General features: G+C 39.1%; 3 protein-coding genes across 3 annotated transcripts; all 3 read right to left on the bottom strand.

Moving 5' to 3' along the window:
• Positions 1–207: 207 nt before the first annotated feature.
• On the bottom strand, positions 208–5,292 carry LOC147221704 (uncharacterized). The gene is made up of 2 exons (XM_086169428.1): positions 4,844–5,292; positions 208–2,725 (listed from the first exon to the last, which is right to left on the bottom strand). The coding sequence occupies exon 2, from the start codon at positions 2,705–2,707 to the stop codon at positions 2,039–2,041; it is 669 nt and encodes a 222-aa protein (XP_086025554.1). The 5' UTR covers positions 2,708–2,725; positions 4,844–5,292; the 3' UTR covers positions 208–2,038.
• A 3,335-nt stretch (positions 5,293–8,627) lies between these two features.
• On the bottom strand, positions 8,628–10,901 carry LOC147221703 (uncharacterized). The gene is given in 8 exon segments (XM_086169222.1): positions 8,628–8,698; positions 8,799–8,946; positions 9,745–9,962; positions 10,090–10,139; positions 10,141–10,213; positions 10,405–10,480; positions 10,482–10,648; positions 10,895–10,901. Coding segments are annotated over 8 exon segments (810 nt in total).
• Positions 10,902–12,049: 1,148 nt separating this feature from the next.
• LOC147221702 (immediate early response 3-interacting protein 1) lies at positions 12,050–13,552 on the bottom strand. The gene is made up of 3 exons (XM_086169514.1): positions 13,375–13,552; positions 12,421–12,522; positions 12,050–12,225 (listed from the first exon to the last, which is right to left on the bottom strand). Exons 1-3 carry the CDS (start codon positions 13,463–13,465, stop codon positions 12,170–12,172), a joined length of 249 nt encoding a protein of 82 aa, XP_086025640.1. The 5' UTR covers positions 13,466–13,552; the 3' UTR covers positions 12,050–12,169.
• Between the last annotated feature and the right edge of the window lie 244 nt (positions 13,553–13,796).

Here is a 13,796-nt window from a genome sequence, read left to right as displayed (position 1 = left end):
GTTGACATCCTCTCAGGAGAACATCCAGCGTCTCCTGCCTGTAACATTTCTTTGAGCAGGCTTCACTTGTTTCCCTTTCATCATTCCCAAGGACCTTTTGTATGCACGGGAAAGAAACTGCAGGCAGGACCTTTAGTGTACATTTAAAACTAGCAGCACTGTTGGGCTCTTTCATGAGCTTAGCTTAGCTAAATGCGTCAAATGTAACCGGAGAGAAGCGGCAAGAACACAACTGATTCTTAGGAAATTGTATGGGTCGACAAGCAAGGGTTCAAATATATGCTTTTTTAAACAAGACAATCATATCTGATAGGCATATTTATGCCTATTAGTCCTCCCAGGTGGAGTTCCCTTTAAGAGTTATGAACGCTTAATCATAATAATCTGTGTTACGTGGTTTATACATGACATTAGTCTATCAAATACCAAAAGGCCTTTGAGTAGTCCGATATGAAAAAGTATCTATTCATTCAGATACGAAAAAGACTCGAGTGAGATGTGAAATGTAAATGAGGCAAGTCCAGCTGCAACGATAAGATATAGTGGATGGCGTTACTGAGTCTCAGCATTTACAGCACTTTGCTAATTGCATACTGCTGACTCAGTTTTCATCGTTTCATTGGCTGGAAACGCTGAGCACTGGAACGCATTTACAGACACCTCATTCCTGTCGCCGCCAGCAGACGCCTGCCCTCTACGAGAATCCTATACTGTTTATGTTCCTTCTTTTCAAGACTTAAAACATGACGTCCTCAAGAGAATCTATTGCTCAGCGACTGATCTAATATTCCCTGTTTTCTACTGCTATTTTTAGCATTGCCATGATATTCTTTAACCCTTATCTTGTTGAATCGCTGCCCAAAAAGCTATGAGGAGAGGGTATCTTAATTCCAAATAAAATGATAGACATTGTGCATTTACATATTTTGTTGTATTCTTTTTCTCTTATTTGGGGCCTTATCATGACAATTGAATCTAATCATCATTCAATCAACTTAATGTCTTAAAAATAATTTGTTATCTTGTTACACAAAATACATTGACATGTGAGAATGTATTAAATACGGATCGGCAGTGGTTGTTAAAAAGAAAAGTTTTGTGTTTAGCAATATAAAACCAAAAAAATCCAGCTGCTCATTCACTGACAGACAAAAGTAAAAGGACTAACCGAGCCCAAAAGATAAATGTACGTTTCACTAACACATACAGAAAAAGAGGGATTTTACAATTTTCTCATATCCTTCCAGGCCTGTCATGTGGTTTGTCCATATTGGCAGTTATTTTCACGTAAACAGGCGTTTCCATCAAAGTGTAAATGTTATGAATCCTGGTAAATTTTTTAAATGTTGTTCAAAAGCATCTATTTTTTTGCTTTAACATTGTGATTTTCACAAACACATTGCTTGTTGTCCCAAACGGTTCTACTTGTTGATTCTTGTATGACGGTAAAAACGCCTCTGGAGAAAATCCAACTGTATCTCTTCAATGATCTCAGTGTATTCCATGCTTTTGATTGAAACATGTTGGACACCATTTGCATTGCTTCTATATATATATGTGTGTGTGTGTGTGTGTGTGTGTGTGTTTGTGTGTGTGTGTATGTATTTATGTATATGCACACACACACCCACGCACACACATGTACACACACACACACACACACACACACACAGCAACTACATGTAAATATAAATAATGCCAACATTTAGTGACCAACAGAAAATAAGATGTGCATTCACAGAATATTAACATAGGAATAAAATGAAATGAAATATAATAAAATTCATTTCAATTCTTTTTGAAACTACAAAAATGCAAGTATTCTTTCCTTGAATGCATGTGAACGCCAAGCCTAGAAGCATTCAGCATTTATTCATTGAAACATTTTTTGTCCATTTTGTCCTTATCCTAAATATTTTGTGAATGCCCCAACCTTAAATTTCAAATCATTCAAATCCAGTGTACAGGACATCGTCTTTCTCATTTCAGACTTATAAATAGTTGCATGGTGTAACCCGAACACCGTTTCCCTTCTTGGTCATAAAAGGGTGCAGGAGCAACAGCGCTGTTTTGTGTGTGAGAGCTCAAGTTCCTCGGGTGGAGGCGCCTCAGGAGCCGGGGATTCATCTCTACACTCCGACACTGAGCCGCTGGAAGTGGAAAACACTCGTCCGCAAACCAGGTCGGCCGCTTTTCCGTCCATGACGGACAAGTCCGTGACTGTTTTTTCCCTCAGCGACATATCTCCGTCATCATCGTCGTCTATGAGGACAAACTCCTTGAGGTAAACCATGGCCACCCCCTGGAGACTCTGGCTCTCTCCCGAGTCCTCCAAGTGGGCGTCAACATAGGTGAGAGTTGAAGTCTCTGTCAGGGTCTCGTGGGGGTCGGTGGAGTTGTCCTCAGCCCCGGAGTACGCCTGGCTGATAGAATCCACCGTCCACATGGAGTTGGTCTGAAGGCTCTCTTCGCCGATGTTTGACCTCGGCTCAAGAGCGCGAACGCCCCCTTCTGAGGACATCTGGCCTGAACCATCCCTGCTGACCTGGTCCCTCCTGAGATGGGAATCGTAGTCCACGGCGTGGCCATTTCCCGGATGCATCTTATATGTCACCTTTTGGTGGTCATGGTAGACCTTCACACTGCCGTCCCCTGTTGGGGAGGAGAAGGGAATGCTAGCAGTGTTACCTTTCCCTTGCTTCTTCATGAATTTATCTTTTCCAAACTGAAAGAGGATAAACAAAAACAGATACGTCAGAGTTGGTCAGCATCCAAGTCAACTTTGAGGAGAATGACGCGCAGTTGATTTGAGTTTCTTCTCCGATGTTGTATCTATTGAAACTGAGTAAAAATCTAGATAAACAGTAGATAATTTACGTTCACACTTCACCTTTTACACATGTTACAAAATTGTGGTGGATGTGTTTATCGATGGATAGATAGACAGATGCGGTAAGAGAGTTGTGAGAGATTTATCTCACAACTCTGTCCATACTTTATAAACTTTTATATGAATTACACCATTTCAAATATCACAGTCCCGCACCTTTGTGGCGGTGACCGATGTAGTATTTTGTTTTTGTATTTTCTATAGTGTGTGTTCTCAAGACGCACTCCTTCGAGAGAAGTGTTTTCTCCTTTTTAATATCCAGGTAATAACACTATATTACTAAATCATATCGTGATGCAGCAGTGCTATTTTTCTTGCGGGTGCGGTGGGTCGGTCCAGTGCACGGAGTGGAGATGTTTAATGAACAGCAATGGACCACAGGAAAGAACAAGCTGTCATTTATTGTTGGCCTCTGTGAATAAATAAATGAAGCTGGTACTTTTGAAAAAGGCAAAAATAACTTTAATTCCCTGAGGATCAGCTCTTTGAGGAAGCAGACAGATGAGTTCCTTTAGTGCTCTAACCAAGCATGGAGAGTGTGTGTTATAAAGAAATGGAAGACACACACAGATACTGTATATTTCAGATGATGTCACCACTACTAGATGCCAGAACATAGATGAGCTAATAACCTACATGCTCACTTTCATATCATATCATGTTTCAGTGCCATTATCACTTCATGAATAACCTTAACCTAAAAACATACTTACCGGTACATAAATATATATTGTAAACTTCATTTGTTAATTCCTAAGGTTACTGGGTCACTTTCTTGCAATGAAATTTTTGGCCAATTTTATTTAGCTATGTATTTAATTTTGTAGAAAATTATTTTTCCTCTGTTTGTTTGTTTGTGATTTTTACAGATTTTTTGGTCATTTCTCACAATAACTAATTCAATTTCTTGCCGTCTTCAGATCCTTTTTCAGATAATTTTGTGACGATTTAGTTTGATTCTCTACTTACAAAAAAACATGCACACATTTGAAATATATCTAAAACCGCACTAGACAATAAATGTCCAAAAATAAGGGTTTTCTCTTGTCATTGATCGTTGCCTGGGTGTAATTGTAGATGATATTCCCGGAAATAGACTGCCCCCTAGATCTTTAAATTACAATGAGACAAAAGAAGATGTTTGGAATGAGCAAGACACTAAAGGGTTTTGGGAGGAAAACCTTTTACTGTTTTAGGACACTGTTCTATGTTGGATTCTGTGAAGGAGCCTAACTGACCTTCTTACACTTGACTGACTCATATGCATGACAGAATCAGGACTCTATAAATGAATAATAACAGCTATGTACATGTTGGAGTGAGCATCAGCGTGAGCCGCTCAAGCCTGTGGTGGCGCCAAGCAACAATAGATGAAATATAGATATGAATGAAGACACTCATTGCATTACCTCTTCAGCTTCCACTGGCTTGTGGTTGTTTTTTTTTCTTTTTTTATATCTCTGCAATGAATATGAGAAGTCTACCACCAACAGCCTTAACCATGAAAGCTTACACTATCGGGGCACAAAACTCAACAATTACTTCAATGAGGGAGTAAACTAATAATAGGAATGAATATGCAATTCACAAATTAAAACAGCCATGGAAAAATAAGAAATAAGTCATCTCATTTGAATAGAGTGACCTTTGCTTTTAGGAAGACAACTGGCATTGATGAAAATACGTAAAACTATTTGATAAGTTAGAATATGAACGTGGGGGTCAGGAAATGTATTAAACAGGTTTACATTCTGGAATCAAATTCTTTTTGCAGAAAATGTCAGTGTCACTGTTAAACAGCCACGCAGGCAAGTTATTTTACAACAACAATATTCTCCACAAGAATAACATTTTAATTCTACTACAGAATAATATGTGGGGGACACAGCATGATCATGATCTACAGAGAACACAGGAAAAAGAAGTGAACTCAATATCTATAAAAGATTTTACCTTTATCCCTTCACGGAAGATTCTTCCCAAAGCTTGCAGTGATAAATCTTACATGGTAGAACAAGTCGGTGTGTTTTCCTCTGAGCTGCAGAGCACGCTGATGAAATGGACTCTCCGCTCCCACCCTCCCCCTTCTCCGTCTGATGAACTACAAATCCCCACGTCCAATGTTCTGAGAGGGAGTCATCAGCTGCTCCGCTGACTGCACTCACACTGGGAATGACTCAGATAAGATACAGTTTGAAGCATCTGTTCAAAATATTTAACGTCACAAAAATCTGCTCATTGTCAGGTGGCCGGCTGATGGACTGGAGCATATATTTTTAGAAAAAATACAGCATGTCATTTTATGATTGTATCTTGCACTTCTAGGTTGCTTTTCTATTGTGAATATGTACTTTCAATTACATGTTTTATCTTTATCATTACCATTAGTCCTGTTTCACTCATCTCGGAATGCATCCAGAAACAACTTATCATAATCAGAAACAGTCTGGTGATATTTTGACTTCTTTTCATGCAATTCATGATGCTCTGACTGAAAAGGACAGTCATTTGTGAAAATGTTGTTGTAAATAGTCTCAACTTATGCAGCACTTTCATACCTTGTGACCTCACAGCAATTTTCACCAGACTGCATTTACACACACTCACACACACCAATGGCAGCAGGGCCGCCATGCAAGGGGCTAACCATACCATCGGACGCAAACTTGGGTGTGTTGCCAAAGCGCACCAGTATGCAGACAGGACAAGCTGGGAATAAAACTGCCAACTTTTTGATTGAAGGGATGTAGTCTCTCTAGCATCTGAGCCACAGCGGCCCATGTACTATTGTACTATGTACTATTGCTTGGTGTCTCTTGTCCTGCAGCCAGAGCATTTGATTCATTTAGTGTCAAACTGTTTCAAAAACACTCAGGTATTTAAAGACAAGTTTCATGTTGGTGTAAAGCAATAGTAATAATAATAAATATACTTTCATACAGAATGTTGCTTATGCACGCAAAGAATTAGATGTCATCAGATGTTACCCAGAAGGGTAACATCTGATGGCCCCAAGATGACCAAAGTAACAATATCACAACAATAGCACTTTCAACTTGCAAAATACATATTTTATTGCCTGTTTATATATTGTATAGTTATTTTATTGCCTATCTGTATATTTTATATATATCCTCTATTTTATACAGTTTTATATTTGTATTGTCCAGGACTACAGATGGAAATTAGCTATGAGCTATAATCTGGTACAAACATCTCTGCCTCTGTGCTTAATCTATTTGTACACTGTCCTATAAATAAACTCCAATAAACTTCTAAAAAATAAAAAAAAAATAAAAAAAAAGAATATACCTTGCAACGAAATGCTAATGACCTGTTACACTCTGCATTATATGTGGACGGTTTTAAAACAGTTATTTTATGTACTATGCTTTCAAAGTGTTGACATCCAATAAAATCCTTACAATGTAGACATACATAATGCTGCAGCAGGTGAGTCACACTGTGTACCTACATCTCTGCGTCAGACGTGTGGGAGCCTGTCGCCATTGTTGAGGTTAGTTTGCGAGTTACACCGGAGAGCCGGCGGTTGTTTCACTTTACGGTGTTCTGTTGTAAGTCTGGATTAGATTGCAATGGGAAGCCAGTGCTAGAATTACCATGATAACTCCCATTGTTGCAACTGATTTGTTTTACATTTTCCTGAAAGTAAAATTGAATAAGGATTGTGAGCTTCCTTCAGCTTGCTCTTTAGACCTTTGATAGATGAAGTGGACAGAAGATCTCATTGTTAGGCTTGACGAAAGAAACTGATACTAAATTGTCCAACAAACAATTCGTAGGTGGACGACATGTAGTGGAGCAGTCACTTAATCTTAATTTTAACCACATTTAAAGCTTCCTGATCAATTTTTCCACCTTTCGAGAAAAACTACCTTTAATTTCCAATTCAAACCCTATAATCAGAAGGACACAAGGAGATTCTGGAGACCTCCTGACAGTTGTAGACCTCTGTGTCGTTAAAACTTCCTATAATTCTTCTATTTTGGAGCAATTCCAGAAAACCTGCATTATTACAATTTGATGTGAATATGACGGATAGACATGTTCCATATATTATAGCAGACGAAGCAGGCAGTGGGCTTTGGCAAAAAGTCTGTTAACAGCATGGCTGTTAACAGACTGCCAAATAGTCCCTAATAGTCCATAATAGTCCCACAAAACAACCCTGTAAAAGCAAAAAACAAAAAAACAAAGAATTGAACAAAGTTATTATGCTCCCACCAAACCAAAGTACCTATAATATTGAGCAGATCATTTACCAAGCTTTTATCTTTTTTTTACTTTTAAATTGATAAAATAATATCAGTGCACTTAAGAGTCTGAGAATCAAGGTCAAACTCTAAAAAAAAAAAATTGTTGTTATAACCACAGAAACCTTTTCAAAGCATATTCATGTTTGCTTGTTTTGTGATTGTGGCTCCATTTTGAGTGTGAAACAGAGGCAGTAGGACTCAACACACACATCCCATCGCCACAACAGAATGCCAAACTCTTCTCTTACGTCACGTACAGTGAAAAAATTGGTTAACCCAATCCTTCAGTCATTATTCTGCAATGCTGTTTTGGTTTCCATCGGGGCCAAAAAACCCAAATGATATTTCTCTCCCCTTCTTGTATATGGGAAGTTTAACCAGGAAACAACTTCATTCCCTTTATTCTGGCAGTGCAGGGATGCATGAAAAGCTAGTTCTTTCAGTCCCGTGCACTGAAGGTGCTCCTATAAATAATACAGGAGGACAGACTTCGACATACATGAAAGCTGCAAACAGCATTATGAGAGGGATCAAATATTGAGAAGTCCTCAGTCCCTAAAGGGGCGATGCTTGCATTAACCTCGTATGGTAAAATGGCAGACATGACATCTGACAAAGTGCTCATGCACTGATCTATGAAACCCATATGGAACAATCCCACTTAGAAAGGATCATTTCTGTACAACATTTAAAATGGCATTGGCTCAAAAAGGTGAATTACAGAATAGCACAAATAAAACGACATAATACGAGAAAACCTTGAAAATTAAGTAACATCAAATTATGGATATACCATTGTTTGAACGGCCAGTTCCTTAAACCGATCACGGACTACTATATATCTATTTTATAAATGTTCGACATGATTCAGGCCAAAGTTCATTGAACAAGAAGCATATAAGAATAGTTTTGCTCTTCCCCATTGCTGGCCATAAGTGTTATTCCTTATATCAATTTAGATTTTTGACCAGTTCTTTTTTCTTGTTATCAACAGTCTGCATTACAATGAAAAATAATACTTTTCAATTTTTTTTTTTTATTTTGGTTGAAAAAAACAAAACAAAAAAAAAACAAACAAAAAAAAAAGCTTAAAATGGATTGATTAGACTTGGCTGGCGGTCAAAGATCAATGTCACTGTCACCTTAAATAATCCCATCCTTGAGAATGCCTGAATTGAGTTAAATTGCATCTGGGAGGAAGATTAAAATGGACTTCAAGGAAAGCACATTCAAGATTATTTTGATCCATCCGAGGTCAAACTCACTGTGACACTTTAGTCTCCTGCAAAACCATGATGTCGGACCAACAGCAAATGTCTTCAGACTCTTTACTCTGTCAGAGAGGATGGATTTAAACTTAAACTTTTTATAGATCCACACTAAATCATTTCTAGTTTTTATTTAACACATGATGCGATGGATGAAAAGACAAAGCAATTTTCCAAAAATAACATGAGGGCCTACTGAGTTCCATTGATCATCAGTAGCTTGCTGTCATAAAGCTCAACATCTGGCGCCTCGAGCTCAGCAGCTCAACGACAGGAATGAGGAGAATCAGAGCCTGAAAAGACAAAGTATTCTTATCATTCTGAGGCGGCTGGGGCTAAGTTGGTCAAACGGTTGTCACTCACATTGGAAGGCTGGTGGTTCGATGCTTTGCTCCTCTTGTCTGCACGTCTCAGTATCCTTGGGCAAGACACTGAACCCCACATTGCTCCTGATGGCATGGTTAGCACCTTGCATGGGAGCTTTGTTGCCATTGGTGTGAGAGTGTGAGTTCTTGCGAGAGTGAGGCGCTTCAAAACCACAATGTTTACATTTACAGCCTGGTATTGGGGAAGCAGTGTCAGAAATGGCCAGCCCATCATCACGGATTTAACCCGTTCGGACAAAAACGGGAAGAGCTATCTCGCAAGGATGCAGAGAACATTCTTAAAGCCATTGTGTTTCCTAAAAATGCACAATCAATTCTTTAAAGAACTCTCTTCAAGAACTCTTCTCCATATACATAATATAGCAGACAGATCTTCATGCTAGTTAGATTAGCACAATGAATTGTAGTCTATGGTATCAGTGGCTTAGTTCCCTAAAAACTGATCAGTCAAAAAATCTAAATGGTCTTGTTTTGACTTATTTACATTTACAATATGAAAAAACGATGTGAAATCACAAAACATTGTAATTAATGAGAAAATACAGGGTTCCCTATAAAACTGTCAGGCATAGTCATTACAGAATTCAATGTGCAAAAAATCAGCTGTGGAGGATATTAATTTGCTATCGGTGTTTTATTCAGTATGACAATGTAATAGCCTTCAATGTGCTTTGTGTGTTTTATGAGAAGAGTTGAATGTGGTCTAAGCTGGATCCCAATCGCTTTCGGTAGGTATTGCTAAATTCCCTGCAGCAGCAATATTGTACATATATACACACACACACACACACACACACACACACACACACACACACACATATACATATATATATATATATATATATGAAGAGAGAGCTACTAGGGGTGTCTTGAGCCCTGCTTTTGGGACCCAGCATGAAGAACACATGTACAATATATCATACATAAACATATTTGAGAATAATATCGAGACCCACTATCACTCCCTGTATGTGAGACGTACAGGCTGCACACTGTCGTACTTTCAAGGTAAGTCCTTGAGCAGAGGACTGGCACTCATTTTTTATTATCTCCCAGAATGTGAGGGTGACTTTCCCTGGTGCCAGCAAAGGCTCTTTAAATTGGGCCGTGATGCTTGCAGACGCTGTGATGACTTCCACCCCTGATGACGCAAGAGATCAAATTTGGACTATTGAAGCAGCTCAGCAACACAATGGGACATTATTCACAGCAGGGCAATTACAATATTGTACAGACCTTAAAAAGTCTGCAATGATACATTTCAGTACCTTTGTGCTTTTCTATTTCAGCCACACGGACAGAAAGGATCTAGAGACACCTGCAGCCTGTAGCCAGGCAGCCAGGCTGGCAGACAGCAGTTGCTGGCCAATAAAGAAAAAGACACTCTGCAGGCTGGTCCTCCAGGGACCTCTGAGCTCTACCCGCTTCACATTATCTGGCACAGTTTTATCTGCTGGACACGATGAAACAAGGATCTATCATCAGAATGTGCCTCATTTCAAGGCCCCCTGGGCCCCATCCTGTGTTCCTAGTGAAGAGTGACTGGCAAAAAAGCAATCAGCAATCTTAGAAACTATGCTTACTGTCGTTTTCTGTGTCAGCTAAACATCTGATGGCTTTGTGGATTTTCTTTATAGAAAACGGTGTCAGGACACTTTCCCCACATGGTATTCTTGGACCAAGAAATGGCAGATAGGTGAATGTCCACCTCAACTCCTGCATCCACATGCCGATACTCTACAAGTCTGGGCTGCAGTGTGAAGGGATCCTTCTTCAACTCATCAATTGCCTGATGGGTTCTTGAGTTCTGGCCAGCATGAATTAGACCTGCTGTGAATTAAACCCCCTGTGGTGAGATCTGAAAGGACTTAACAGTTCATTCTAATGAATGACAAAAATACCACAGCAGGCAGAAAGTGGATGTTGTCAGAGACACCAAACATATTTCTCTCCTGCTGGGCTCAGCTTGAACTTATCATCAGTCAGGACCATCAGCAGCAGCTTGCCCCAGCTTCCAACCTTACAACACAAAAAGCTCAACACTCGAGCAGCGCTTTCCAAAGTGAGGACTACCAGACATGGATTGTAATAATAAAAACAATAACAACAGGAATCACCCCATATTTGGATTAAAAAAAAATCTAATTTGACAATAAACCATTTAAATTCGCACAAAATTACTGCAGGTGTTTTTAAACTTGCACATTACATAAAGATCAAGTAAACTGTCCTGAAAACAAAGGCCATTGCACAACAAATTCCATCAGAGTAAATTCAATCAGAATCAGAAATACTTTATTGAACACAGAGGAAATGGAGTTTAGCAAAAAATTACCTCTAAATGGGGCAAAAATCTATTTAAGTAGACTTTCAGGTATGAAGGCCACTTCAGATCTACATTCTATAAAACCAGCCAGAAATAACCCAAAATAAAAAGTCAACAATACATGCTTCCACTGCTTTTGAGCAGCAGAATGTAATTACAGTCAATACATGATTGTATTCTGTGGCTCCACTCACTATGTACTTTATAACTTTGCCTTTCCTGTCATGCAATCTTAAAGATGTAGCACCAAATAATGTCTTCTTCGGTCAGAAACCTTGACTGAAGGACAAGATACTGCATTGAAGTTTGTTCTCTCTTCTCTCATCTGTGGATCACCAAAAGCTCAGTCAACTAATAACTAGTAGACTAGGTCACCCCCTAGTGGTCTGGAGTCGCAGTTGACAAACTGGTTCGTGGTTGGGAGCGGATGCAAGACGCTCACCTGCAGTCCAGGAGGTTGAAAACAAAAGGAATCCAAGTTTCTCAGTCACTGCGTGGAGCAACTATGTCATGTAAAGATACACCCAAGTCGGGATTGTTCCCACTCGGTATCTTTGCTCTCAATAACTTGTGAGGAAACCGTAGAGAACAGAGAGGGACGCGACGATACAACTCTTGTCTGTAATTCATCGCAGCCCGAAACTACAAACTACGTCTTTTTCTTACCTGAAATTGTATCGCCACACAACAATAGTTTACCGGAGGGCATGCACTGTGGGACAAACTCAACTGGTTTAACTCCTAGTTGAAAAGGTCAAACTTGAAAAACTCTTTATTCACCAGAATAATACAATGCATCTCATTTAATAATTGGTTTATATTATGAAATATAAGCTTTTATTAATATTACTTATTTTACAAACTATTCATTATTCTGTACAGTAAAATAAATGGGTACCAAGTGTGAAAACAACACAGGGTTTATTTTCATCCTGACAGGGGACATTCAGTGAATCAAAAGTTGCCTGAGGTGGTAAAGATCATCACAGCAGGTGGGACGCTCCATCTTCACTCCCTCCTCCTCATCCAAAGAGCAGAAGCAGGACAATGCAGACTGAGTTCACTGCAATCAGAGGCACTGCAACCATCCCAGACAGCAGGTGCAGTAAAGTGAGTATCATTGGGCTGTCTGAATAGCTTCCATTCTGTGTGCATGTGGGTGTATGTGTTTGTGTGTGTGTGTGTGTGTGTGTGTGTGTGTGTGTGTGTGTGTGTGTGTGTGTGTGTGTGTGTGTGTGTGTGTGTGTGTGTGTGTGTGTGTGCGGTCCCACACCTCTCATAACTGTTCGTACAGAGCGTACAAGGTTCATCAGCTGCACTTTGACCCCTGGTTCATCACCGAAGCCCCCAATACTATGGTCCACTCCCCAGCCAACTGGAAAGGTTTGGATTTCGAGAGTTAATATGTACTGTGCTTTACACTAAATAAAATCCTATTAAATACATTGATAGTGGGTGATATAATTATTGATTTCTTACAGTCTTTCTGCAAAAAAAAAAACCTATTAATTACTGCCTGCACCCAGACATTTCAGTGGCATTTTTAACAGGATTATTTTGTGTGTAATCTGAACAAAGAAACTTTGAAACTGAATAAATTAGCAAGTATCTCATTTTAAAACTGTAAATACTAGACAAATGAGTGAAAATATATCGGAACCACAAAGTAATTACCCCAAAATGCAAGAAATAAGAAATAAATTAATATGTCTATAAATAATATAGATTTATTTATATTATTTATAAATAATTCTGCTAAGAGCGTCAGAACAGAATGCAAACGAGCGATAAACACATAGTAAATGACCCGAATTTAGTGAAGAAATTTAGTTCAATTTTCAATCCTTCCTGAAGCATAACAATAAATTAGTACGAGTATATGTCAAGGTCTTTTAAATGATTTTGCTGAATTGCTCAGAAATGTATTTAGCCCCCTATGATATGCTGAAACGCTTTCTTCCAGATTAATGTGTCTTTCAGTCCTTTGGCTACATGGTTGAATTCTGGTTTTAATCATGCTGATTTTAATATAAAGTCCTCGTAAATTTGTAATTAAAACGAACATTAAGTCCAAAGAAGGAAACTTTCAGGTACGTCGTTGACAATCTTTGATTCTAGCTTTTTCCTCCCTCTTCCTGAACGGAAGCTAGCTTTTTAGCATTGGCTAGCTAAGTGGACTTTTGTGCGAATTTCGCATTTAGGTTTGTAGAATTCCACGCATACTTACTTTTACTAAGGAACCGCTCTTCGTGCAATACAGCTACAGCATTCACACACAGGACCGCCGCTTGAATAAGGGCATAAAGGGTAAAAGCCATGATATCACGACAGGTCGCTAACGGCTAGAGGTATTTACCTCTGACACCGCCTACGGGGACGGAGGATGGACAAATTACACGACTTACGGCAAATCAACAAACTGCTCAGCTCAAAGTCAGTTTGATGTTCCCTTTAGTTGACTTTTCTGTTCTCTGGGTATATAAGATAGAATTCTAACACGAAAATGATCTTTTCTGGGTGTGGAGAACGGACTAGATCCAGCTATCATTACAAAAACAAGAGAAAATGTAACATGTCTGTGCAGGTCCTGTCATCCAGGTCATGGTTAATTCTTTCAAAACCCTCTCGTGAATGAGATTTTGATATGGA

Source organism: Fistularia commersonii, chromosome 22, assembly GCF_037954325.1.
Source record: "Fistularia commersonii isolate RoL2024-O1a breed Wild chromosome 22, RoL_Fcom_v1.0, whole genome shotgun sequence".
Lineage (NCBI taxonomy): Eukaryota > Metazoa > Chordata > Actinopteri > Syngnathiformes > Fistulariidae > Fistularia > Fistularia commersonii.
Note: the sequence above shows the minus strand (reverse complement) of the source record. Positions and strands in the feature narration are given on the sequence as shown.

Excerpts from the sequence above, each read along its gene's own strand:
- LOC147221704 (XM_086169428.1), bottom strand. The coding sequence starts at position 2,707 with ATGAAGAAGCAAGGGAAAGGTAACACTGCTAGCATTCCCTTCTCCTCC.
- LOC147221702 (XM_086169514.1), bottom strand. The coding sequence starts at position 13,465 with ATGGCTTTTACCCTTTATGCCCTTATTCAAGCGGCGGTCCTGTGTGTG. Across the intron at positions 12,523-13,374 it reads AGAGCGGTTCCTTAGTAAAA|TTGGCTGGGGAGTGGACCAT; the intron begins GTAAGTATGCGT and ends AAACCTTTCCAG. Across the intron at positions 12,226-12,420 it reads TGTACGAACAGTTATGAGAG|TGCCTCTGATTGCAGTGAAC; the intron begins GTGTGGGACCGC and ends GGATGGTTGCAG.